Raw genomic sequence first — 27,577 nt, forward strand, 5'->3', positions numbered from 1 at the left:
TTATGTGAACGTTTGGAGCATTTAGGAGACACAAACAGACAAATTGTAGGAAAATAAATGTTTTCTTCCGCCAGTCTGAAAGAAAACATCTTCTGCAAGCAAAAACATCTCAAAATTAACTAATGCATGAAAATATAACGTGTTGTCACAGAAGTTTTTGCTGTTAATTGAGTTAATTAACGTTGTGACGCTGCATTTTAAATATGAAGTGTAATACCACAAATGAACCAACAGGTGTCACCATTTCTCCTGCAGCAAAACTTCTGAGGGCTTTTTGCAGGTTTTCATTGTGATGATGACTCATTCCACGTGAATAACTGACGGTTAATCCTGTTTCTGTTAGTGATCAGACCCCACTAATCTGAGGTCCAGAGCCAGCTGACTGTGACGCAGCTCTGCAGCAGTGGAAGTCGGTAAATCACGTGACTTTTGATCGCTTTTTCCGGGATGTTAACATAGCAGACACGCCCACCTAATTACAGCCCACTGTTCTCATGGTTCTGCTGTTGAAGAACCTCAGACTGCTGCTGTTGCTGCTGTTGCTGCGGAGTCGCACCGGGACCAGGTAAGACCGCTCCGGGGCGATCAGATGTCCGCCCGAAGATCTCACATTTTAACACTTCCTCGCATGCAGCTAAATAAATCACGCTTTATGGAATATATTTTAGATGTTTTGTGCATGAATGGGAGTCGAACTTCACATCGGCCTGATTATGACTCACCGAGCAGAACTTTAATCAAAATAATCTCAACTTTTACATCTGTTAGTCTTCAAGTTCACAGCGTCTTTTATACTAACATTGCGTCTGCGCCAAACCGTGAAAAGCAGCGATTTTATGAATTTAAATTAAATTAAATCCGAAAATAGAGCAACTTTGTGTTTATTAATCAGCGCCGCATGTAACGCAGCTTCCTGATAATTACTGAAATGTCTGAATCATTGTTGTTCAGTGTGAACACTGCCACACAGGGAAGTTGACGTTAAATGCACTGGGTTTGTAATGGGAGTTTGGTATCAGGTTTTAAGAAAACTCCAGGGCGTGAGTTTATTACCAGGAAGTTGCAGTTGCCAAGTGGCGACTGTATGAGCGTATGAGAAGCTGCTGTGGATAATGTGAGTTATTGGGAGTGACAGGAACCAGTTGAGGCTGCTGGACTTTGTTCTTGCTGAGGCTCCTCCTTCCTCTGCCTCTTCTTCATCAGCTCCATGTTGGAAGCGTGACTCAGGCTTTCTGTAAACTTCACCTGATCCAAAACTTAAAACCAGAATCAACAACACAGCAGACAGAATCTGTGAATCTCAGATAGGTACAGGTTTAAGCCTATAAAGTGATTTATTATTATTATTATTATTGTCATTGTTATTGTTATAATTAAGAAAGATAATTTTATAGGCTTAAACTTGTACCTGACTGAGATTTAAAAAAAAAAATCTCATAATAATAATAAAAATAACAATAATAATAATTAAGAAAGATAATTTTATAGGCTTAAACCTGTACCTGACTGAGATTCAAAGAATCTCATAATAATAATAATTATAATTATAATAATATTTAATGCAGTCTGACATAATAGTCTTCTCGTTGTCCAAATATAGGAGAAGAAAAAAAATCTGTGCATAATTAAATCTCTCTACAAACATGGAAAAAATATAGGCCTATATAAGTGTATAATATGAAAATAAATATAATAAAGAAATAATTGTGTACAAATAAATACATCAGTAAAAATAAAATATATCAAATGCATTAAATTAGAAATATGATTAATTAATTGATTCGGAAATAAATTTGTTAATTATAAATATATGAATAAAGTAAGTAAATAATGCATAAAATTAAAATACATTTATTAAAAGTGTAATCATTTAAATGAATAAAGAAATGTGTAAAAATCTAAATAAATATAATTAATAAATACATTTGTAAATGTTTAAATGCATAAATAAATAAATAAATGCATAAAGCTTTAATCGGAAAATTAACAGTTGTTTGTAATTGTGAAAGTTTAACACATTTTTTGGGATAATTAACAAAACTTTTTGATTTGCAATAAAATTGTTTTAATCACCTATTTTCCTTGTTTCTCAGTTGAGAATAAAAACCATCGATGCTGAATTAAATTAATTTTTAGCTGCATGTAAAATGAATCTGTGATCCAGGAACATTAAAGTGAAGTTTAACTGTTAACTGGCTTTTTACTTTCACTCTTTTGTTTTCTTTTTAACTATTTTAATAACTGAGGTTGTTTTTTTTAATGTCTATAAAGAAACTTTGGCTTTATTTCTTGTGTCTGCAGCTTTTAGTTGCATCATGTCGAAGAAGGCAGGAGGTCGCGAGGGGGAGATGCTTGTGGAGGCGTCCATCATCCGCATCCCGCCGCATCACTACATTCACGTCCTCGACCAGAACACCAACATCGCACGCGTGGAGATCGGACCGCTCACCTACATCCGGCAGGACAATGAGAGGTCAGACAGGAAGCGTTGATCTGAGGATCTGACATGAGCAGAAACTAAACATCATCTAAACGTTTCTTTATCTGCAGTTTGTCCATTAAAATCAGCGTAAAAATGCATCAAAGCTGAATGTAAACAGTAAAATTAAGATTAATTTGTGTCTTTATTTTTCATCTAACAAAAGAAGGTTTAAATTAATTTCTGTTTGAAGATGAATTAACGCAGATTAAAAACTTTTGTTTCCAATTCCGAAATTTTGCATTTGAATCAAAAAAATGTGCTTCCAAATTTTACTAATTTTGCATTTGAATCCCACATTTTTTTCCATAATCCAATAATGTTTCTTTTTCATCAAAATTTTTGTTTAAAAATTGCAATTTTTTTTGTTTTTGAACCCAAAAGTTTATTTTATTTTCGCAAAAATGTTCTTATCCAAATTTGTGTTTACAGATAAAAAATTTTTTTTAACCCAAACGTTTTTGCAATGAAAAATTAGCTTCCAAATCCAAAAATGTTGTCTTTTAACCCATTAAGGCCTAAAGCGCCTGGAAAAAAATGCCTGGAAAACCTATGGGCGATTTTCAAATGACCCCCTAAAATCTGAAGTTTTTCTGGAAATTCAACACCTACTAAATAATAGATTTTTCAGCCTCTGTAGCAGATAAAAATGAAATTCAAAAAGTATTTGAGAGCTTATACCCGTGGCTTTCATACGAAGTTGAATTTATTTGTCCAAACCTTCAATACATTTTTTTTAAAAATCAACAAACTCAGCAAATGTTACATAAAAAATCCTATGCATAATACTAATACATGCCCATTAGCAAGATGCAAACATGATATGACCAGTGGAAGAACAAGACATATTTCCCATTAGCCTACTGTAATAAAAAATAAATAAATAAATAATAATAATAATACATTTTATATATTGCACTTTTCAGGGTACTCAACGACGCATAAAGTAATATAAGACATAAACAGTCATGATTTCTTATATCATCATCACAATCAATTAGCCTATTATTATTATTAATATTAATATATTATTAATAATATTATTATCTCAAGATGGCCACAAATCTGTCTGTTCTTTGGTGAAAATTGGTCGATTGGTTCCGAGGGTTCAAAGTCCGGATCAGCAATTAAATGACCGGCGCTGTAATCATCTAGATCTCTTCCGTCACTTACTGCTGAGCTCCTCCGCTAAAGTCGTCTTCCGTCATGATTTCAAAGTTCTGGAAAAGTTCGATGTTGCATTGCGACACTCCCGCATGTATTCTGATCATGTTCTGATGCATTTCATTGGCCAAGAGACCGAAATTAGGTGGAAAAAAATACAAATACTACAAAATGACATATCCGCTGTCCCGGCCCTAATGGTAGAGTGACGCAACAGCGCTCCCGGCTTTAAAGGTAGAAATGGGGTAATGCTTTCCCGGCGTCAATGGGTTAATCAGTTTCAGATTCAGAATTCTTTACAAATTGCCCCAAAATTTGTTTCTAAATCCAAAAAATAGATTTTTAACCTAAATTTGTGTTTACAAATTTTCTTCCAAATCCCAAATTTTGTTTTCTAATCTCATACTTTTACTTTTTGACCGAAAAAGTTTAGCTTTTTTGCATGTTAAAGTTTGGTTTCCGAAATCAAAAATGTTGTTTTCTAATCCCATAATTTTGTTTCAGAATTTAAAATTTTTCCTTTTCAATCCTAAAATTTTGTGTTAAATTCTCTGTTTTGCTTCAGAATCCAAAAGTTTTTCTTTAAATTTGAAACAAAACCTTTAAAACCCTTTTTCTGTTTAACAACTCGATAAAGACACAAAACCTGCTTTAGATATTTTGTCTCTCAGTGATTAACAAGTGTGTGTCAATGATGTGATCCACACACACATACACACTCATACACACACACACACACACACACACACACACACACACACACACACACACACACAGAGTGTAGGAAGTGCTGACCTCAGCAGTACTCAGTGATTCGAGGATTGGTTTCTTTATTGATCGTCAGAATCTTTTGCTGCAGCAGCTGAACCTCCTTTAGCTTTAACTCTTTATCTGCTCAGACTGGACTCGTGTGAACCCAGTAGATTACAGTTTTTTCCCCAACTTTATTGGAAGTTGCAATACAAACAAGGAATTCAGTCACATTGTGCAATAGTTACATAGTATCGGCTTAGTTACATATGATGGTATAGTCAATCAATAGATCAATCAATCAATCACAAAATTACTTAATTTATCCCAGAGGGGAAATTCAGTTAGTCTGGTAGAATCTCTTGAAGAATGAGACAACCTGATGGCTGTAGGAGCGAAGGATCTTTTGAATCTCTCCGTCCGAGAGGAGCTGTCCACTGCTGTTTTTTTGGTCCATAAAGATTTTGTGTAGCGGACGATCTGGGTATTTCAGGATGGCCTGGAACATGTTGACAGTGCATCTCTCCACCACCTCCTCCAGCACGTCCAACCTGGCTCCAACCACAGAACCAGCTCTTTAGACCAGTCTGTCCAACCGCCTTGCATCTCTGTGTCTGATGCTGCCTCCCCAGCAGACTGCAGCATAAAACAACACACCACCACCACAGACTGATAAAACATCTGCCGCATCTTACTACAGATGTCCAGAGATCTGAGCTTCCTTAAGAAAAAGAGGCGGCTCTGCCCCTTTTTGTAGAGAGCGTCTGTGTTTAGGGACCAGTCCAACTTATTATCCAGGTATACACCTAGATACTTATAACTTGGCACCACCTCCATGTCCACCCCACAGGTATTCACTGGCTGAAGAGGGGGCTTGAGCCTGCAGAAATCTATGATCATTTCCTTAGTCTTTGAGGTGTTCAGTAGGAGATAGTTCTTCTGACTCCAGTCACTGAAAGCTTTTATCAGATCCCTATATTCAGATTCCTGTCCATTTCTGATACACGCCACAATAGCAGTGTCGTCCGAGTACTTCTGCATGTGGCAGGACTCAGAGTTGTATTTGAAGTCCCCTGTGTACAGTGTGAACAGGAATGGAGCCAGAACAGTGCCTTGTGGAGCCCCTGTGCTGCTCATTAATGTCCCAGAAACACAGTTCCCCAACCTGACATACTGTGGTCTTCCTGTCAGGTAATCTGTGATCCAGGAGATGAAGGAAAGATCCACTCCCATCTCTGTGAGCTGGTTTTTAAGTATGTTGGGTTGGATGGTGTTGAATGCGCTTGAAAAATCAAAGAACATGATTCTCACATAAGCACCAGTTTCCTCCAGATGAGCAAGTGCACGGTGAAGCATGTAGAGGACAGCATCGTTCACTCCAGTGTGTTGTTTGTATGCAAACTGCAGGGGGTCAAGTTTGTCTTTGACTTCAGCTCTCAGTAGGCGTAGAATCAGCCGCTCCAAGGTCTTCATGATATGAGAAGTGAGGGCTACTGGTCTGTAGTCATTAAGTTCAGCTGGACATTTTATTTTCGGTACTGACACAACACAGGAAATGTTCCATCTGGGCCAGCAGCCTTCCCAGAGCAAAGTCTTCCCGGTTCCAACCTCACCCTATTCTCAGGTGTAAGGGGGGGGGGGGATTGGCATTGGGTAAGGCCGCTGTATTGAATCTGTTGAAGAACTGGTTGAGTTCATCAGCTCTTTCTACATCACCCGCCACTGGCTGTCTTTTCTTTTTGTTGTAACCAGAGATGGTGTTGATTCCTCTCCACATTTCACAGATGTTGCTGTTCTGTAGATTTCTCTCCAGTTTCTTCTTGTAATCTGCCTTTGCCATCTTTAATCTCTTCTTCAACTTATATTGTACTAGTTTGAGCCGTGCTTTGTCACCATCTCTAAAAGCTGCCTTCTTCTCATTGACGATTGCCTTTAAATCACTAGTAATCCAAGGTTTGTTATTGTGGAAACAGCGTACAGTCCTAGTGGATGTGACGGTTTCTCTGCAGAAGTTGATGTAATCAGTAAAGCAGTCAACCTGTCTGTCATTGTCCATACTGTTCTCCTCTGTTTCCAGCAACACATTCCAGTCTGTACATTCAAAGCAGTCCTTTAGAGCCTCAGTTGCCTCCGTGGTCCATTTCCTGACTGTGAGTTTAGTTGTAGGCTGCCTCCACATACAGGGTTTGTAACAAGTCTCCAGAAGAACTAAGTTGTGATCTGATTTTCCAATTGGGGGCAAGGCAGTAGCTCTGTAAGCTTCTTTGACATTAGCATACAGCAGATCAAGGGTTTTATTCTCTCTGGTGGGACAATTAACAAACTGTGTAAATCCAGTCATGTGGGAGGAGAGGGAGACATGATTCAAGTCTCCTGATATTATCAAGAATGCTTCTGGGTGTTTAGTCTGTATCCTAGCAACGAGGTCATATAGAACTTCACATAGAACTTCAGTCGTCATCAGGGTCAAACGGAAAGACTTGTAATCTTGCAAGTTGTAGTTCTAACTGTTGTGACATGTTGCTGCATGGATATTCATTATAGATGAACATTTCATATTAGAAATGAACTAAAGAGACTTAAAATAATAATGAACTTCAATCAAAAACAGCTTAAATGATGGTGAAGAATTTAAGTTTCCCTGATAGAATATAGAGGTTGACAATAAAACATAGTTTCTTTTCTTTGTATTCAAAATAAGTAATAATGTTTTTTCCCTCAATGTTGATTTTATGTTTTGTTTCACACAGTATATAGTTCTGAAGTTCTTTCCAAAATGTGCGACTATATGAGCAACCATAGAATAAATGAGTTACATTTTCATGTTCGGTTTTATAAAAGGTTCGTTTGTTATCGATGTCCAGGATTCTGATCCGTCTGCCTCAGTGTGTTATTATTATTATTATTTTTGTTATAGTTATTATTAATATGATCCGTCTGCCTCAGACGCTCCCAGAGTGTTATTATGATTATGATTATTATTATTGTTATTATTAATATGATCCGTCTGCCTCAGTGTTTTATTGTTATTATTATTATTGTTATGTACATCCTCAGGGTTCTGTTTCTGCCCGTGCGGATGATCATGGTTCCGCCACGTCACTACTGTGTCGTCCTCAACCCTGTCGCCCGCGACGATGACAAGCAGGTTCTCTTCGACCAATCAGGTCAGGCCAAACTTCGCCACGCCGACCTGGAGATCCGTCTGACCCAGGAGCCGTTCCCCCTGTATCCCGGAGAGGAGCTGCAGCAGGTCAGACCATCAGGATTCATCCATCCCTTCACTGAGCTTTAGTTTCAGATGGTTTTATTTATTATTATTTATTTATTTATTCAGGTATCTTTAGGACAAGATAAATTATTTATTCAGTTTTATTATAAATTATTTTTATTTATTTTTTCAATGATTTTTATTGTAAAATAGTTTTTTTTTATCTATTCAATTATTTTTATGATAAAATAGTTTTATTTATTTGTTCAATTATTTTTTATTATAAAATATTTTTACTTATTTGTTCAATTATTTTTATATAAAATATTTTTCATTTAATTCAATTATTTTTATTATAAAATATTTTTATTTATTAGTTCATATATTTATATATTTATCCAACTATTTTTAATATGAAATATTTTTAATCATTTATTCAATTATTTTAATTTTTTATTTATCAGATTTATGTTTGAAGACCTTCACAAAGATCCTTCACTCTCATTCTAACAGAGCTAACAGACTCACTGAATTTCCCCTCGGGGATAAATAAAGTAATTTTGATTTGATTGGTTATTTTTATTATATTATAAAATAGTTATTTATGCATTTTTTCATCATTCATATTCTTTATTTATTTATTCAATTATTTATATTATAAAATAGTTTTATTTATCTTATTTAGTTTGTTCGTTATTGTAATTTGTATTATTTTAAATCACTTTATTTTCCTTTTAATTTCTATATTCAGTTTTTGTTATTTTAAAAAATTAATAAAAACATTTTTTACTAATGAAGTTATTATTATCATTAATTCAAAATATTTGTATTGGTATTTATTTAGTCGTTATTGTTATTTTAAAATCACTTTATTTTTGGTAAATGGTAAATGGTTGGAAAATCACTTTATTTTTATTTATAAATTCAGTTATTGTTATTAAAAAAATATTTAATTTATCATAATTTATTTATTGAGTTATTCTTTTTTTGAAATATTTTTATTGATCTTATTTTATTCATTCAGTTATTATTATTCTCTCTCTGTATTTTCACAAATTTGAAAACTTTGTGGAAAAGAAAAAAATGTGTGAAAAAAAAGAAACATTTCTTTAAACATTTTTATCCATAAAATCTGATAAACAAAAAAAAAGCAAATCAGGAACTGTCCTTTATTTTTATATGACAAATAATAAAATATATCCACATGATTTTCACTTTTTTTCTGTATTTTAACATCAGAAATCTTTACAATTGAATTATGTTCATCAATTGAGATATTTGTTCCAGTTCATGGATAAAAGCTGATGAATAATAAAAACATTAATAAACTGGATCATAAAGATTAATTTAGCAACAAAAGCATTTTTAAATAATAATTTCACCAATTTATGGAAGAATTATTTTCTGTGATTAAAGGTGAATATATAAAAAAAAATGAGTTAAAAACATTATTTTAAATGTAATTATTGGTTTTTTTATCAGGGAAAATTGTTTTAAAGGAGAAAACCATGAATTGTCCCTTATTTATTCATTTATGACGTGTGTGTGTGTGTGTGTGTGTGTGTGTGTGTGTAGAACGTGACAGCGCTGCAGATCGTGTTTCCCGACACGGCGCTGCGTCTTCAGGCGCTGCTCGACTTCCAGCAGGAGGGCGGCGAGAAACACGTCGCTGGAGACGAGTGGCTGTTCGAAGGACCCGGTCCGTCCCAACATCACTTATTAAATATCAATTCTTTAAATAATGACAAAGTATATATTTTTTTATTCAAATGATATATTTTACAGCAATATTGAAAAATAAAAAATCCCAAAAATAATAGATATTAATAACAGATAAAAAAAAAAAAAGTTAATAAAAACAGTTTAATATTAATATAGTAATTATATTTAAAAACGTACATTAAATATCAGTAATGGATAAATAATTAAATTACATACAGGTAAAAGTGTGTAACTTAAAAAAAAAGAAAACAAACAATAATAATAATAATAAAGTAGATTTTTATTTATTAAAATAATATAGTTTGCAGCAATATTGATACATACAATTGATGATAATAATAATAATTGATTAATTACAGATTACATCAGTCCATTAAATATCGGTAATAAATAAATAAATCGTTCCAGCACAGAGAGCTAAAAAAGAAAGTAACTTTTTGATATGCTCTGAACATAGAATATTTCTTTCTATCAGTGTTTGTGCTTCAGGTGTTCTAGTATCAGATGTGAGTAACAATGACGACGTGTTGCTGTTTCAGGGACCTACATCCCCAGGAAGGAGGTGGCCGTCCTGGAGACCATCAAGGCCACCGTGATCCGAGAGAACCAGGCCATCCGTCTGCGAGCTCGCAAGGAGGGCGTCGACCGGGGCGGAGTCCGCCGCGTCACAGGTGACACGGAGCACACGGTCACGATTCTAAATGACACATAGAATAAAGAGATTCTGACACAAATATCAACATTTAACACACGTTTTGGTCACTTTTTATAATTGATGATACGTTCAAGGACCGTAGAAAAGTTCAAACTCTGATGATAATGGGCGTGTTTTCAAAGAGTACCTGTTGTAGTGACTGTTTTGGCTCCGCCCACTAGTTAGTTCCCCTATATTTAGACTATTCAGACCCTCTAGAGACTCTTTGTCTCCAGCTGGTCCTCCTACTCACAAAGCTGGCAACAACCTTGACTTAATTCTCATCCGTAACTGTGCCACAGATGCACTGGTGGTAACGCCTCTCCACCTATCAGATCACTGTTTTATCCAGTTTAATGTCACTCTATCAGAGAAACCCTCTGCTCCTGCACCAATGGTTACGTTCTGCCGTAACCTCCGGAACTTATCCCCAGCCAACTTCTCTATTGAAAAGCTGAACAAAAGTGGAAGAAGGACAAGCTGCAGGTTTCCTTCAAAATCCTTAAGGACTGTTGGAGCCGCTACCAGAGCACCGTTAAAATAACAAAAACACTGCTATATATATATATATATATATATATATATATATATATATATATATATAAAATATAATAAAAATATATCTGAAAATAAATAAAAATAGTGTTGGAAAAAAAAAATCATAAATAAAGAAATAATGAAATAATAAATATAAACATAATATAATGTGTGTGTGTGTGTGTGTTCCAGGGGAGGAGTGGCTGGTCAGTAAGGTGGGAGCGTACCTTCCAGGTGCTCATGAAGAAGTCATCGACATCGTGAATGCTTTCATCCTGACGGACAAGGTGCGTCGCCATGAAAAGTTTCCTCAGATGGAGATTATTCTGTTTTAAAGCTCAGAGTAAAACAATTAAACAATCAGGCAGGAAATTATAAAGACTGAGTAGAACCAGAATCAGGTGTCTTCTCTCACCCCCACCCCCCTCAGAAAGCGCTCCACGTGCGCGCCCTGCGTCCCTTTAAGGACGCTGCCGGGCGGGATCGTCGTACGGGCGAGGAGTGGCTGGTCACCATGGCGGAGCGGGAGGCTCACATCCCGTCGGTGGCGGAGGAGGTGGTGGGCGTGGTCAACGTGACCACACTGAGCAGCCGGCAGTACTGCGTGATCCTCGACCCGGTCGGCGCCGACGGGAAACCTCAGCTGGGACAGAAGAGGGTGGTGAAGGTCAGGACACGCCCCTTACTAATAATTAAAATATTATTAATAATATTTGATGGCTTTGTATATTTAGTTTTGTGTTTTTAACTAAAAGCCACTAAAATATTTCTCATTCTGTGTCTGTTAAAGGTCCAGTAATGCTTTATTATTTATTTCTTCAATTATTTTTATCATAAAATATCTTTTAAAAATGTATTCAATTGTTTTTTATTATTAAAAATGTTTTTATTTATTCAATTATTTTCATTATAAAAGATTTTTTATCTTTATTTAGTTTGTTATTGTTTTTTATTATTTCAAATCACTTTATTTTCCTATTTATTTATTCAATTATTATTATTTTTAAATATTTGTATTGCTTTTATTGTATTTATTCAGTTATTGTTATTTAAAAAATATAATACTTATTTGAGTTAATATTTTTAAAACTCTTTTTATTGATCTTTATTTAGTCATTGTTATTTTAAATAACTTTATTTTTATTTATTCAGTTATTGTTATTTAAAAATATTTTATTAATTATTTATTCAGTTATTGTTTTTTTTATGTATTTTTTCAATTATTGTCATTATAAAATATTTTATTTATCTTTATTTAGTTTGCTTATCTTTATTTTATTTATCTTTATTTTAGTTCGTTATTGTTATTTTTATTATTTTAAATCACTATTTTCCTTTTTTTTTTTTTCTTAAATTATTATTTAAAATTTATTTTTATGGATCTTATTTTATTTATTCAGTTATTGTTATTTAAACAATTTAATTTATCTATTCAGTTAGTATATTAAAAAAAATTCTATTCAGTTATTATAATTAAAAAAAAATTCTATTGATCTTTATTGAGTTATTGTTATTTAATATTACTTTATTTAATTTTTATTTATTCAGTTATTGTTTTACATTTTTTTTATTATTATTATGTTTTTATTCAGTTATTTTTTAAATGTTTTTATTAAATAAAATGTACCCTTTTGAAGTGAGAAAATCACAAATAAATCAAATAAAATGTACCGCTCTCCTTCTGTATTTTCACATATTTGAGGAAAAAAGGAAACATTTCTGAATCAGAAATATGTTTTATTCATAATATCTGATAAACAAGTGAGTTTAAAAAAATCTAATCGGGAACACTCCCTTTTTTCTTTTTTTCTTTTAAATTTTTTTTTTAAATATGACAAATACTAAAAAAATATATCTACATGATTTCACTTTTTTTCTGTATTGTACCATCAGAAATCTTTCCAGATTAGTTCTGTGAACTGATTCTGTTAAACATCCTGATGACGTCTCTTCCTTTCTGTCCATCAGGGCGAGCGCTCGTTTTTCCTGCAGCCTGGCGAGCTCCTTGAACAAGGCATCCAGGACGTGTACGTGCTGTCGGAGGAGGAGGGGCTAGTGCTGCGAGCCGTGGAGGCGTTCAACGACACCGAGGAGGTGAGGAGACGCATATATATATATATACATATACATACATACATACATACATACACACACACACACACACACACACACTACAGGCCAAAAGTTTGGAAGCAAGATCAAATTTGTACAAAAAGGATCATAGTTTCATTGGTATACTTTGCAACAAAATAAACATGAGTCACTTATCAGAATACATTTAAACTATAATTTTCGGGTTTTGGGGTTTTTCTTGCTTAGACTTTGCTTGCTTCAAATTAACCTCCTCTGGCTTTAACACCAGCATGGCGTATACGAGGCATTTGTTTATATTTACAGGCAAACTCTCAAAAGCCAAAGAGCGAAAGTGAATAATGCAAACTGTTTCTTAATTTCATTTGTTTTTTTTACTTTTGCACTGAAGTTGGGACTCTTGCAAATCTTCTTAACCCTAAAACTAAGCACCTCTTATCTTTTGTTTACATTTATTCAGCAATGGTCTAGTAACATCAATAGCAGTGTCTCCATCAGGGTAAGGAGCGGCCACCGGGAAAGTCTCAGGCCACGCCCTCTCAAATGTCCGCTCACTTGCTTAGTGACAGTTTCGACCACGATCCGCGATCACATATGCAACGGATTAAACATGGGAGATGCATCTGTGGCCGCCGTCGCTAAGCAGCATGGCTAATTATGCACTGCGTCTCAGCTGATGGCATCGCTATCTGTGCACAGAGTGTCTGGTGCTTGTTGTAATCAAACAGAGATTGCTAAGTGAACACCTCCTGCAGCAGCACATACACACTGTACTGCTCCAGAGCTAACTGTTAGCTTCTTAGCAATTTGCAGACCAGACGCTCAGGGTTTAACATCCCCTCCGGCTCTGTGATTGCAGCTTTGAGAGACTGCTGCAGGAGGACTGTGCCGGAGACAATAACACCAGAAAAAGTTGCTGGATTTGTCGCCAGTCGCTTTTTTGAAAAATAGTCACTAAGGGGGTCTGAAAAGTCACTAAATATAGCAACAAAATAGCTAAGTTGGCAACACTGCTTTGCCGGCTTTTTGAAATGGCGTGTGTCACCTCTTGCTTAGCGTTCTATCCAATCAGCAACCAGGTTTTTTTCAGGGGAGAAAAACGGCCCTGCTCTTCCAAATGTCTGAAAAAAGTTCTGTCAAAAGGCCGCTCAGGGCGGCTCATATTAGGTATACATTAGGGGCGTTTGGGCGAGTGAGACCCGCCTCATTCTGGGTATTGGGCTGCAGTGGAAACACCCCTAATGTATACCTAAAGGTAAATTGAGGAAAATGGTTCAATTCAATGAAAGTAAAGTTTGATCATGCAGTAAATACATCCAAAAATACAAAGAATACATACTATTTTTTTTTTAAAAGTCATTGTGAACAGAAAATTTAAGATTTTTGGCCTGTATTGTACTTTCTTCCAAGATCAAACAAACAGACAAAAAAACAAACAATCACAAATCTCTCAGACAAAATACACCAGTTGAAAGGTTTTCAGATTCTCTGTCCTTCACTGTCCCGTGTTGTAGAGTCATGTTAGCCACCATGAGGGATTACAACAGTTAGTGCTGCCCATCCCTAGTTTATACAACTTATACAACTCTTGATTGTGCTGCACAAACATGAACTGAAGACACCCACACACCTCACACACCTCTCTGCTTTGTCTATGTGCCAGTGAAGCATGGCCATCTATCAGCCTGGTTGTATTATAAGATGTGGAGGAGCTCTTGTGTCTCTACAGTACCAAGTGTTTGTCTTTCTGTGGGAGAGTCAGTGGAGACGGAGGAATGCAGGGAGGAGCTGGCATGACTAGAGCCCAATCAGTCTTTGTGTGTTTGCACTGGGCTGGTTGGAGAAGCTCGTCTAGAGCAACCAGTTGATCAAGTCAAAGTTTATTTAAAGAGCACATTTAACCCTTTATCAGGCAAAGAACCATATTTGGTAACTTGAGCGGACATCTATAACAGGTCATAGAACCACATGGATGTCTACAGCACAGATAGTGACACTATGACATCCGACCAATCAGTAAATCACACAAGATTCAAGCTTTACTTTATTGTCATTCTATTAAAAAAGTATATAACTAAATTTACGCGTGCTTCTCATATATAAGGTGCTTTAAAAAAGACATTCAGACATTACGCATATGTAATAAGTAGTCTAAAAAGATAATAAATAGTTTAAAGGTAAAAGATAAAGTGGTGATGGATGCAAATTATGTGTTGTTGTCTATTTAGGGTTGCTGTGGGAAAGAGACTATAATAGATATAATAATAATAATAATAATAATAATAATGACTCAATTTACCTCGATTTGCAATATAAAAATGAAACATTTTGCAAAAAATCTTGTAATATCCTCCAATTACACTTCAGGGTTGACATTTTCAATTTCCAGGAGTGCCCTATAAAGGGTTAAAAACAAGCTCAGTTGACCAAAGTTCTGTACAGTTATTAAAATACAGTAAAAATCTTACTCAAATATAGTAATAAATAAAAACAATAAAATACTAAAAACAATAAAATGGTAATAAAAACTCAACCTAAAAACAGAGTTAAAGTTAAAAAAAGGAAATAAAAGAATAAAACGTTTTTAAAAAAGCCAAGGATTTTTGCCTCGCTGGGACTGAACACCAAGGAGAATAAATGGGTTTTTAATTATGTTTGAATGTGCTCAACAGACTGTGCAGCTCTGACCTGGAGAGGTCGGCTGCTCCACAGAGAAGGCTCTGTCCCCATTGATCAGAGAAAAGGAGGACAGAAACAAAGAGGCACAGAGGCGTGTCTCTGCTGAGCCACTCCTGGAGCTTATCACCTGCTTTGATTAGAGTAAAGGAGTGGAGTTTGATGAGCTCAGCAAGAGCAAGATTGTCAGCTGCTGTTTAAACTCAAAGTCTTAGTATTAGAGGTGTGAATTCCCAGAGGCCCCACGCTACAGTTTAACTGTTTAACTGCTTTCTGTGTCCACAAAATTAAATTCAATTAGAATTGTTTTGTCCAATCAGTGAAAATTTTGTCTGAAAAGTCTGTTCATCTCACTTCAGTCTTTTAATTTCCCCACAATGAGAGTCAAACCCACAGACTGACCAACAAAGTATTCAGTCAAACTGAACTGAACTGATATCAAACATGTATGAACGACAACAACTGCAGCATTTTATCAAATTTTCAAAAACAACAAGCTTCACTGCTAAAAACGTTTCTGAATGGAGCATAAAAAAGACAAACTTTGCAGTGTTAGTTCAACAACTTCCCGACATGATATCCTAACACACATGGTGCCTATAGATTCATTACATCTCCTAGTTTCAGGTGATATCAGCCTCTAGAACAAAACAAAAATGGCGAAAATACTGGCTGCTGTTTGAACGCTAAATATGGTTACTTGGCGGCCATGAATCAATATAATATCGCCACACAAGAGCAGCTCTGTAGCAACAAACTCCAGATCCTCAGTCACGCCTCCAGAGAACTCTGCTGATTCTCTCATAATCAGAAAATCCTCCTCCTGCGCTGAAAGGTTTTCTATTACAACCATGAGAAATAAAATCTGTGTGCATCAGTTCTTATTTTAAACAGCAGATAATGAATCGTAAAAAAAGGTTTTCATCAAATATGTGATCATCTTTCATGTGGTGCATGATGCAGTAAGACAGAACAATAATGACAGTTATCTAAAACAGTTATCTAAAACAACAACTGTACTGAGAAAATGTTTATTAAACCTTTCTGTTTAAAAATGAGTACAATTACAACCAACCCCAGCAGGTCGACTGAAGGCTGTAAAAAGCAAAAAATGTAACGTCATCAGAAAATGTTCAATAAATATCTTTTACGAGCCAATCACAGCACTGTCGTCATGAGGACGTGGGCTGGAAGAGTCCCTGTGCCAAGTAATCAGATTACTTTACTGCAGTAAAAGTACTAATACACACTGTGGTATCATCCACTGCAGTAAAAGTCCTGCATTCAAAACTTACTGAAGTTAAAGTATCAAAATGTACTTAAAGTACTCTTAATGCAGAATGTTTTATCTAGAAAATAACTATAAATCTATCCATCTTCTGATCTTATCTAAGGTAGTGGTAGGCCTGTCATGATAACACATTTTTTAGGATGATATATTTTCCCAGAAACTATCAGGATAAACGATAGTATCGTTGTATCGATGTTGAAATTTTTAAATCTCAAGAATATTAAACATCAGAATTGAAATGTGGTAAAAGAAATATTAAAATATCCTATACAAATAAAACATAAATCAATAAACTACAACCAAAACAAATAAAATAGACTTTCAGGCTCTGTTAACAAAACATTGCAATGAGATAATCGTTATGTATTATATTATTTAATTATTAAAATAACATATAAACAGCTGGAATGGCTGCTTGGGAAATGTAGTTTTTTTCAGCAGTTCGTGCTGCCTGTCAAACATTTGCAGATTTACTTTAATATGTATATAACACAACACAAAAAAGCACAAAAAGTCACACATGTAAACGACAATATATTGAGTGCAGAAAAAAAATATTGTGTCCATTTTTATATATCGTACGATAAGTCGATATAGTCATTATCGTGACAGGCCTAGGTAGTGGAGTAAAAATGATAAAGTTAAATAAAGTGGAAATACCTCAGAATTGAACTTCACTACAGTTCTTGACTAAATGTTGGTAGTTACATTCCAACACTGGTTCCGACTGGTTTCTAGTTCACATGAATTTTCCCTGTTGGAACTCGATTTTCCAATGATTTCAGCATCACATGAATGCAGCGCTGCGAAGTCCTTGGCTGCATCTTCCCTCCTGACCGGGCTAACCCGTTATACCCCGACTCTCTTCTTCTTCTCTCCCTTCATCATCGCTCCCTTCACCCTTTACGTTTTCCTCCGCCGGTTTCATTTTTTCTTAGTGCCCCTCTCCATCCCCCTCTCCTCCCCCTCGTCTCCCTCCCTCCCCTCCCCCTCCGCCACCGCTCCAATGCATCGCCACGTTAACCCTTCTCTCCCTCCTCCACCTCTCTCTCTGCCAGCGCGACGAGGCCGAAGAGGAGGAGGAGGAGGAGCTGAGGCAGGAGAGGGCCAAGCGCTCCCGGAGGAGCGGCGTCCTCCGTCGCCCCGGAGACCGCTGGATGCTGCGGGGTCCCATTGAGTACGTCCCCCCCGCCGCCGTGGAGGTGGTGCTGAAGCGACAGGCCATCCCATTGGACGAGAACGAGGGCATCTACGTCAGAGACATCAAGACGGGAAAGGTACGAGTCCAGAGATTGTTCTGCTGATTGTTAGTCCTTTCTTGAACCGAATATCTTCTGGACTGATTCAGAACAAGCAGGATATTTAAAGATGTCACCTTGAACTTTAATCAGAAAGTCAACAAACAAGTATAGATTAACCCACAAAGTCATGTGTTGTTTAGTCCATCAGGCTGGAAACAGGACAACATTTCAGTACGTACAATTTGTGAACATTCAGGACACTTGGTGTCTTTTGTCCAATTTTTAAACAATAATTTATCAGAGAAATTCAACTTTTTTTCTGATTTCTGTCTGTGTTATTCTGCACAAAGACATGTTTGAGTTGTTCCCACATCTAGCCATGATTGTGCTGATGCCATTGAGCTGCAGGACTCATAAGCTGTGTTCCGATATCCATACTTCATACATGAGTACACCTAAACGCAGTAAACTATCCGCATTTACTAAGTACGCAGATTTCAGCAGGTGAGTGTTGTTCCAAATCTAATACTCCGTGGTGCACTTACTGGAAATTACGATTGTGACAGCTCGTCACCCGCCAAAAACATCCCGCTTTGAACGGTGAAAAAAATACCCTTTGTGTTGTTTAATCGTTTGTTTACTTCTACAATCCTGCAATATGGCTCCATTAACACAGCAAATCATTTCGGCTGCCATTTAAAAAAAAAAAATGTTTTCGAGCTGAGCGGCTCTGCCTGGCTCCGCCTCTCCCGCTACGTAGATAAGATGGCGACCGTTGAGGGCAACATCCGGGTCCTTTAGGTACACTTCTTTTAGCCGCGATCGGAGTCGGAACACCCTGCGTACGTAAACTAAGTATAGTAAGTACGGGAAGTATGGGTATCAGAACACAGAGATTGATTTATTTATATTTATATAGAGTTTATATACCTAACTTGTTACTGCTTGCTGGTGTTTAAAAACGTCCGCTTCTGTGCAGATGATGTTGTTGTTTACTGTTCTGAAGCTTCATGTACTTAAGGAAGAACTGAAGTCATGTTGTTTACAGATTAATTTTATTTTCATTTGAATTCTCCCTACTTAGAGCTTTAAATGTGCTGATTCCATACAACTCATGACTTAAAGATTGTTATATATTTTATATAGTAATTGTTTCCCACATCGGACACTGTTCGGCGTTTTTATCCCTGATCGGTCAAATCTGCAATGCTGCACTTTCCGGTGTTTCACGATCATTTCGAATAAGATCTACACCAGCAGTGTAGGTATAATTGATAAATACATCTACTAGTGAAATTTAATTTATGTACATGGAGATTTTCATGTTTAAATACAGTACGAAAGTAAATCTGATGAGAGAAAGCAGTAAGAACACTCGGGCAATGATCTTAAAAAGTACATCTGTATTTGTACTGTTCTGTATTTTTTGTGAAGGACAGAATTAAGGTCCGGGTGCATTGATAACAGTGATTTTTATATGGCTTACCCAGAAACATTCAGCAGCCCGTATTGTTGCATTGTTTTACAGTGAGGAGACAGAAATGACCGATGTGGGATTCAGTGACGCTACTATATTTATTAGATTGCTGTTAAATAAACGAGGACACAGTGAGTAAAAATGTGACCGGAGCAACGATAACACCCTTAAACTGCTTGTTGGGAGTTCAGAGGGTTAAATCAACGATCGTGAGTTTGACGTCACCTGTGCTGCTCTTGCTGCCTCTCAGGTGCGAGCGGTCATCGGTCACACCTACATGCTGACTCAGGACGAGGAGCTGTGGCAGAAGGAGCTTCCTCCTAAAGTGGAAACCTTGCTGGCTTCTCCTCTGGACCCACTGGCCGACCGCTCGGACAGGACTCATACCGGACAGGGTCCACCGAGAGACAAGACCAAGGTGGTGTCCTACAGGGTCCCCCACAACGCTGCCGTCCAGGTGTACGACTACAGAGAGAAGAAGGCCAGGTGGGGCTGCGGTTTCCCGTCCTGGTTGGGGGGTCGTGGTTAGGGGCGCATTAATGAATGGGCTAACCTGGGCTACAGCCCCAGGGCCTCCACCATGGGGGCGCTCTAAAAATGGAGAATAATTATGTTGGCTAATGAACACTCGGATAACGCACATGTGACATCTGGTGGTAAAAGTGATGGGGAGGGTGCTCCCCTCCTCCCAGATCTTTCATGTTGATACAATATAACAAAATCACACCATATACATCCAACAGGCAGCTTAGTAGACGCCGCACAAAGAGACACAAAGGCCTTATGATGGTACTGAACAAGTCCGAAGTCGATCGGACTAAATCTATAGGAGGAGTTTGTTAAAGTATGCGGAGTGGAAATGCAGGAACTACATTTTTGGGGTCAAAGGTCAAATAAAACATCATGATTTTTGAGCGTAAAAATTACATCAACAATTCATGTAGAAATAAGTGTCATATCACTTACCTACCTATAACCCATTTGCCTGGCCAAGTAAAAAACTTTAAAAAACTTTAGAGCAGTTTTTCTCAGTTTTACCTTGCTGCGTAGTTACTGCAGTTAGACTTTGTCGGGTAGTGTATTTGTTACAAAAGTTAAATGCACACAGTTATTGGTATACATTGGTACATCCAGTGGTACAAATAAATGGCACACAGCCAAATATGACATTTGTTTAGAGTTTTTATAGGCAATATTTAGCGTATCAACCACTTAGGGATGCGGGGCCTCATAAAATTGTGTAGCCCAGGGGCCTCCAGTGGTGTTAATGCGCCCCTGGTTGTGGTGGTGACGTGAGCTGACCCAGTGGTGGTGGTGTGGTCTGGTCTTCAGGGTGGTGTTCGGACCAGAGATGGTGATGTTGGGACCTGATGAGCAGTTCACTGTGCTGTCCCTGTCCGGAGACAAACCCAAGAGGGCCAACGTGATCAAGGCCATCTGCCTCCTGCTGGGGCCCGACTTCTTCACCGACATCATCACCATAGAGACAGCCGACCACGCCCGCCTGCAGCTGCAGCTCTCCTACAACTGGTAACGTCATCAACGTAAAGCTGCGTTCAGAAACACGAGAACGCCAGAGATCAGACAAATGTTCTGATAAGGTAGTAGCTTTGTGAACCATTTGCTTTATTTTCTGATCCCACTAGATGGTGCTCTTGGCTCAAAAAAAGCTCTAGAAATGGTGTGTTTCCAGGCATTTGTTGAACCAAGAGCGCCATCTAGTGGAGTCAAAAAATAAAGCAAATGGTTCACAAAGCTTTGATGTCACTTGACCAGTAAAAAGGTAGAAAAGGTAATTCTTCAAATAAGTTTTTGGTTTTATTTACAAGATATTTCTGCACTAAAACTCTAAAGTATTCCCACTGTTTATTTCACATCTAACAGTAAATATAGAAATTCAACAGTGTTTGATAGTTGTTTCATACTGCAATCTGAAATAATACAGGTCTTTCAGCACAGACGGCAAGATTTAAAAATGCTAAACCATATAATACGGCTAAATGTTACAGATTAAACATTAGACATGTCTGTCTACAGGAGAATGTGTTTTATTTAATGAGTGAATGAGACTCACTGGTGTGTTTGTGTGCTTCCAAAGGTGTTTAGATTTGAGAAATCCAGTTTATCAGCAAACAAACAAATGAAGACTCTATACACTAAGTTTTTATGTTCTGTGATAAATTCTCCAAGGGTATTAAATGGCTGTCCTCGTCCTGTTTCTTCCTCTTCAGGCACTTTGACGTGAAGGCTCCAGTGGACCCTGCCGATGCAGCAGCTCTGTTTTCAGTCCCTGACTTCGTCGGAGATTCCTGCAAAGCCATCGCATCTCGAGTCAGAGGAGCCGTCGCCTCTGTGCAGTTCGACGATTTCCACAAGGTTCTGATGTCACTCCCGTCTCATTGTGAAAAGAGAAGAGATCTTGTTTTGTAGTAAACGTCCATCTGAAACCCCTCTCGTCTGCAGAACTCAAACAGGATCATCTGCTCGGCGGTGTTCGGGTTCGATGAGAAGCTGGCGGTTCGTTCCAACCTTCGCTTCAACCAGAACAACCTGATGATCAGCAGTGTGGACATCCAGTCTGTGGAGCCCGTCGACCAGAGGACCCGGGACGCCCTGCAGAAGAGCGTCCAGCTGGCCATCGAGATCACCACCAACTCCCAGGAGGCCGCCGCACGGTGACACACACACACACACACACACACACACACACATATATACACATATACAAACACACCCACATACATACACACACACACACACACATATATATATATATATATATATATAAGCGCATATACACACATACACACAGACACATTTTTTTTAATTACTATTATTACTCACTGGGCTTTTGCAGCACGAAACAACACAAAACACCATGAAACACCATGAAACAGGTGCACTTAGATCAGGTAAATAACATAACGTCAATAATGTGCAGGCACGAGGCTGCACGTCTGGAGCAGGAGGCCCGGGGTAAGCTGGAGAGGCAGAAGATCACGGACCAGGCCGAGGCTGAGAAGGCCCGGAAGGAGCTGCTGGAGCTGGAGGCTCTCAGGTAACCACCGGGGCGCTGGGTGAACTGGGGGAGCACCAGTACCAGGTGACCTCAGGGCAGGGTTCATTCTGGCAGCTATTTTACATGATGCATGGTCTTTTTTTTTAAAGTTATTTTAGTAATTTTATCTTAAAAACCTGTTTCTATTAGAAATACAGTCATAATCTATTATTACTCGTCCTTTTCTTTAGTTTCAATCATCATTCTTAAATATAATTAATATAAAGAACAAGAGATTTTTCAATTTGAAGGCCACAGAGAGAAAAAGATGAACCGTTTGTTTACTTTTCATGTCAACAACAACAACAAGCAGCTCTTGTATAATCTTAATAATGTCTGTCTGTCTGTCTTTTCTGTCAGTGCTGCGGTGGAGAGTACTGGAGCAGCGAAGGCTGAGGCTCAGTCCCGGGCCGAAGCGGCTCGTATTCAGGGCGAGGCAGCGGTCAATGAGGCCAAACTGAAAGCTGAAGCTCAGAGGATCGAGGCGGTGCGTCCTCACTTCCCATTTTACCTTTCACAATAAAACTCCCCACACAGTCAAAGCTCAGTGTAGAAACACTCTCTGCACAGAGCGGAGGAGAGGACAGAAGAGGCTGGAAACATGACAATACTGAGAATATGTGGATTATTGGGATATTTTGTGTCTTTTTTTTTTTCGGTTAAAAAAAAAATCTACAACATTCGTGGCACTTGGAAAAGTGTTTATATATAGATTTCATTTTATTCCAATTTTCTTTTAAATTTTTCTTCAGAGAAATTTAACTTGTGTTTTCCTTTTTGTTCTTGTTTCTGTCATTCTAACTGAGTATTCTTCTGAGTTATTCTGCACAAAGACATGTTTGAGTTGTTCTGATTGTGGTGATTCCACAGAGCTGCAGGATTTATAGATTAGATTAGATTAGATAGAGGACACAGAAAGGAGAATGTACGAAGAGAAAAAAAACACCCTGAAACGTCACGTTGGTGTTCATAGGGTAAAAGTTTTCGTTGGCTTTTTTTTTTACACATTAACATTATTTTGCAGGAGGCGGAGCTGCAGCGGCTGGCTCAGGCTCGTGAGCAGGAGCTGAGCTACAAGAAGCAGATGGACAGTCTGGAGGTGGAGAAGCAGAAGAATCTGGCTCACATCGAGAGCGAGCGCTTCAGCCAGCAGGTGGAGAGTCTGGGCAGCGAGACGCTGAAGGAGATCGCCAGAGCCGGACCCGAGCTGCAGGTAACTACTGCTGCTGGGAGAACACCCACTACTGATTCTAACTCTCCTCCTTTCAGCCGACACCACCAACACATCAGTCAGAAGCTGAAGCTGGATCCATCTAAAGAAGTAGCCATCAATGAGTCTGAAGATTTTTACTTTTTACACAGCATAGCCAGCCAGAGTGTGTGTATGTGTGTGTGTGGTTTACTGAAAGTAGGAAAACAATAACGCATGAGAACATAAGATTACAAAGAAAGCACCTTAATTACAACTAATAGACCATTTTACTGTTTGTACACAATGATGACGTAGAACGTATGCGCGGGCATTCGGGCAACAGAAGTGGTGTTGTTCTCCCGATGTTCTGACTGACCAAGAAGCATTTATAAGCATTTACAAACTGTCCCCATCATCAACATGTCTGGTTGTTGCGTATACGGTTGTACGAATCGCTATTCCACCGCTGGACTAAAGTTTTATAGGATTTCGACACGATCACGACCATTTCAGAGCAACCAGTGGCGTCTGTGGCTGCAGACGAATAAACGTGTAGACTGGAATGAGGACATAATCAAAAATGAAATGAAACTAGTGGCTTTGTTGCTTTGTGTACATAAACACAGAAGGCACAAAATCAGGACTACTAGAGTCCACTGACATCTTCCCTGCAAATAAAATACAAGCATGTTAGTTTAGCTTTGCAGGCTACTAGCCAAATCTAATGTCAGCTGATCAAACTTTAGCTGCTCTTGATTTCTATTCTGCATAGTACAGACAATCACACATAACAGCTCTGAAATTAAACTCTTATCAGCTATTTTTGTTGTTATCATTATATTTGTCCATACAGATGTATCTTTAGTTGAACCAGTCATTAAAATGAACAAGAAATTAGAGAAAAAGGGTGGTTTAATCATTTTTACCATGACTGTATCCGCCGCTGTATCGAGAGAAAACTAACATTCACAGCACGGCACAAAAGCTATGGGGCATTCAACAGTGGTGGAACAGCTAGGGTGCGTTCAAGCGTGTGGGACATATGAAAACTTATAGAAAAACAAGTTATTACTGAATGGAACTTAGTTCAATAAACAAGTTAACAGAACATTAACAGTGTGGGCTTTCTAACAACAATAAATCTGTTTAATCATTTGAAGAAGTGCCACCCAAGTGATTAAGCAGAAATCATGAAAAATTGAGTGCACAGCCCCCCTACTGCTGCACATGCAGCATTAGCAGTTCAGCCACTACTAGAACAAATCTCTAGTTTCTTTAGTTTTCAGTACAGATGCTTTAAAACTGGCAGTTTAAAAACAATATAAAAAATCGTGATAATAATCAAGATCGAAGGAATATCATTTTTTTTGCAATATGCCCCCTCCCTACCCCTGACCGTCTGCTTCCTGTCCTCCAGGTGAAGATGCTGCAGGCTCTGGGGCTGAAGTCGACCCTCATCACAGACGGGTCGTCCCCCATCAACCTCTTCACCACCGCCAACGGCCTGCTGGGGGCGCTGCCGGGCCAGGGCCAGTGAGGAGGAGGAGGGAGAAGAAGAGCGCAAACAGATTGTCCAAAAGTAAACCTCCACAGATGCTTTAATGTTTCTGATATGAAAGCAATAAAAATGTGCCTTTTGATTGAAAGATTCACTCTGCAGATTTGTTAAATCTCCTCCAGGCCACCGTACGACTTTTACAACCTGCTTCTGTCCTTTATTTACTAAAACTCATTGTCCACCCCAGCAAAGTGTAAAAAAAAACTTCTTCAGCTTTTCAGTGTTTCCATCCAGGTTTTTATTTTTTATTAATGTGCAAATTGAAAATGTGCATAAAAGGTGACCGTTTGGTTTGTCTTTTTGTTTCGCGATGAAACAAAGTTTCCACTCTGCAATCAAAATACAACAAAGATTTGAGAGCAAAATGATCAACAATTAAAACATTTGACATGCAAGTAAAATAAATTTGTGATTAAAAATGAATTAAAGGGAATAATTTGTTTCATTTAGAAAGCTGAAAGTTTTTTTTTTTTTGTTTCTGAATCCAAAAGTTTTGTTAAAAATCAATTTTTTAAATAAAAATCCCCAAATTTTGTTTGTTAATAATCCATAAGTTTTGTTTGGCAATCCAAAACTTTTAGAGTTAACTGTTGAATCCAGTAATTTTGTCAGCTGTTAAAATGTTTTGATTCACATTAAAACATTTTTGATCACTAATGGATTTTACTTGCAGTGTAAGATCATTTTTAAGGTCAGTGTGGAAACGTTTGATTGCATCATGAAGAAACAAAAGTCAGCTCGTACTTTGGGTCAATTAAAGTCTGACTGTTGAATGTATAAACTTTATATTTTTAAAGACGATGAAGAAACTCTGCAGGAGAAATGAAGGTTCTGACAAATGTGAAGATATCGGTTCAGAGGTTTAAAGTGGGCGAGTTTCTTCTTCTCCTGTGGACACGCGTCTCTGCTCCAGCCTGGCTGGTTTGTGTCCAACACAGAGCTGAGAACCTCATGATGATCATGTGCCGTCTACATGTCCAAACAGCTGGATGAGATCCAGAGCAGTGTTTGAGACAGAGTCTGTCTGCTGCCTTTAAAGAGTTTTGCAGGACAAGAAATTAGAGTAAGAGGTTTACTTTTGGACAGAAACCAGCATGAAGACACGAAACTCTAAAACAAAAGCTGTGCTGCGAACGAAGAAGAAACGTGCCTACAAACAAGTTGACAGTTTGTTTAGTCGTGTAATCTGACATTGAAAGCTTCACAGGAGCAGAATATTGCAGTGTGTCTGTCTCTCTGTTTATACAGAAACATTAAAAAGCTGCTGCTGCTGCCCACAACATGTCTCTGAGAGGTTTAATCCAAACTCTACTGTCTGTCTGTCTGTCTCTCTCCTCGCCCCCTTTTCCTCTCCGCTGTATTTTACTTTCACTTCCTCCTTGTTTTTTGTTCTCTTGTCTACAATCTACAATGTCATTTAGCAGACGCTTTTTTCCAAAGTGACACACATTTGAGAGATCATACAACACAAGCAAGGATGAAGTCAAGAAACAACACAAGAATAAGTGGCATATATAACATTGAGTCCTGTTAGGACGTGTGTGTTTTTGGGACACAAGTGCAGGTTTTTATTTATTGTATTTTTTTTTTTGAGTGTGTGCTTGTGACTCAGTTGTTTCTCCTCTGTGTTAAACTTTTGGTGAGTGACTCTTTTCTCTGTTAAACTCTCAACTGATCTCAGGTCTGTTTGTGTTCCAGCGTTAATTATTATTATTATCATTATTATCATTATTATTAATAATAAGTTTAGCTCTGTGCCAACAGCTGTTTATCAGGATCACCCACTGCTCTGACAGCAGAGACTCATATTTATGATGAAACTTCCAATAACACAATGTTTAATGTTCATTCTTCACTGCAGTACAATTACCACTACAACCATGTAAAAGTACTCTGTTGCAAAAGTTAAATTTGATTATTTTTTTACCTGGGCCCTGTAGTAAATGTTCTGCTGGAGTAATCTGTGAAACATCATGTAGCTGGTATAAAAACGTGTCTCTGTGAAGTTCAATCCAAACTCTGCTGTCTGTCCTTCTTTCTGCTGGTGTGTGTGTGTGTGTCTCTCTCTCTCTCTTTCTCTCTCACTCATTCCTGCTTTTAACTATTAAATAAGCTGAACAACATTAAAAAAAAGAGGCTTATGACCAGAACATCTTGACTCACAGTGCTGAGCTACACCTCAGATTAATCTTCAGATGATGAACACTACTGTTGACCTGCTGTCTCCCCCAAATATCCACTGCCCACACCCTCCAATTCTCTATAAAAGGGTGCAGAATGAAAAGGGTTAACCAACATTTCAGCATTCATCACAATGTTAATGTGCCAGAGTTGACTAATCAGCTAATGTACGTCTGTAGTCCCTGAACAGGTTATTACATATTACTGACCTAAAGAGGTGAGTACAATGCTTCAGCAAGCACTACAGTATAACAC

General features: G+C 37.7%; 1 protein-coding gene across 1 annotated transcript; it reads left to right on the top strand.

Moving 5' to 3' along the window:
- The first annotated feature begins 374 nt into the window (after positions 1-374).
- mvp (major vault protein) lies at positions 375-27,158 on the top strand. The gene is made up of 17 exons (XM_059348736.1): positions 375-565; positions 2,302-2,473; positions 7,451-7,646; positions 9,180-9,303; positions 9,866-9,997; positions 10,750-10,844; positions 10,988-11,224; positions 12,526-12,651; positions 17,674-17,892; positions 19,584-19,819; positions 20,666-20,863; positions 21,565-21,709; positions 21,797-22,008; positions 22,275-22,391; positions 22,752-22,878; positions 23,416-23,604; positions 25,001-27,158. Exons 2-17 carry the CDS (start codon positions 2,316-2,318, stop codon positions 25,118-25,120), a joined length of 2,631 nt encoding a protein of 876 aa, XP_059204719.1. The 5' UTR covers positions 375-565; positions 2,302-2,315; the 3' UTR covers positions 25,121-27,158.
- Positions 27,159-27,577: the final 419 nt, after the last annotated feature.

This window comes from Centropristis striata, chromosome 13, assembly GCF_030273125.1.
Source record: "Centropristis striata isolate RG_2023a ecotype Rhode Island chromosome 13, C.striata_1.0, whole genome shotgun sequence".
Lineage (NCBI taxonomy): Eukaryota > Metazoa > Chordata > Actinopteri > Perciformes > Serranidae > Centropristis > Centropristis striata.

Excerpts from the sequence above, each read along its gene's own strand:
- mvp (XM_059348736.1), top strand. The coding sequence starts at position 2,316 with ATGTCGAAGAAGGCAGGAGGTCGCGAGGGGGAGATGCTTGTGGAGGCG. Across the intron at positions 7,647-9,179 it reads CCGGAGAGGAGCTGCAGCAG|AACGTGACAGCGCTGCAGAT; the intron begins GTCAGACCATCA and ends GTGTGTGTGTAG. Across the intron at positions 19,820-20,665 it reads TACAGAGAGAAGAAGGCCAG|GGTGGTGTTCGGACCAGAGA; the intron begins GTGGGGCTGCGG and ends TCTGGTCTTCAG.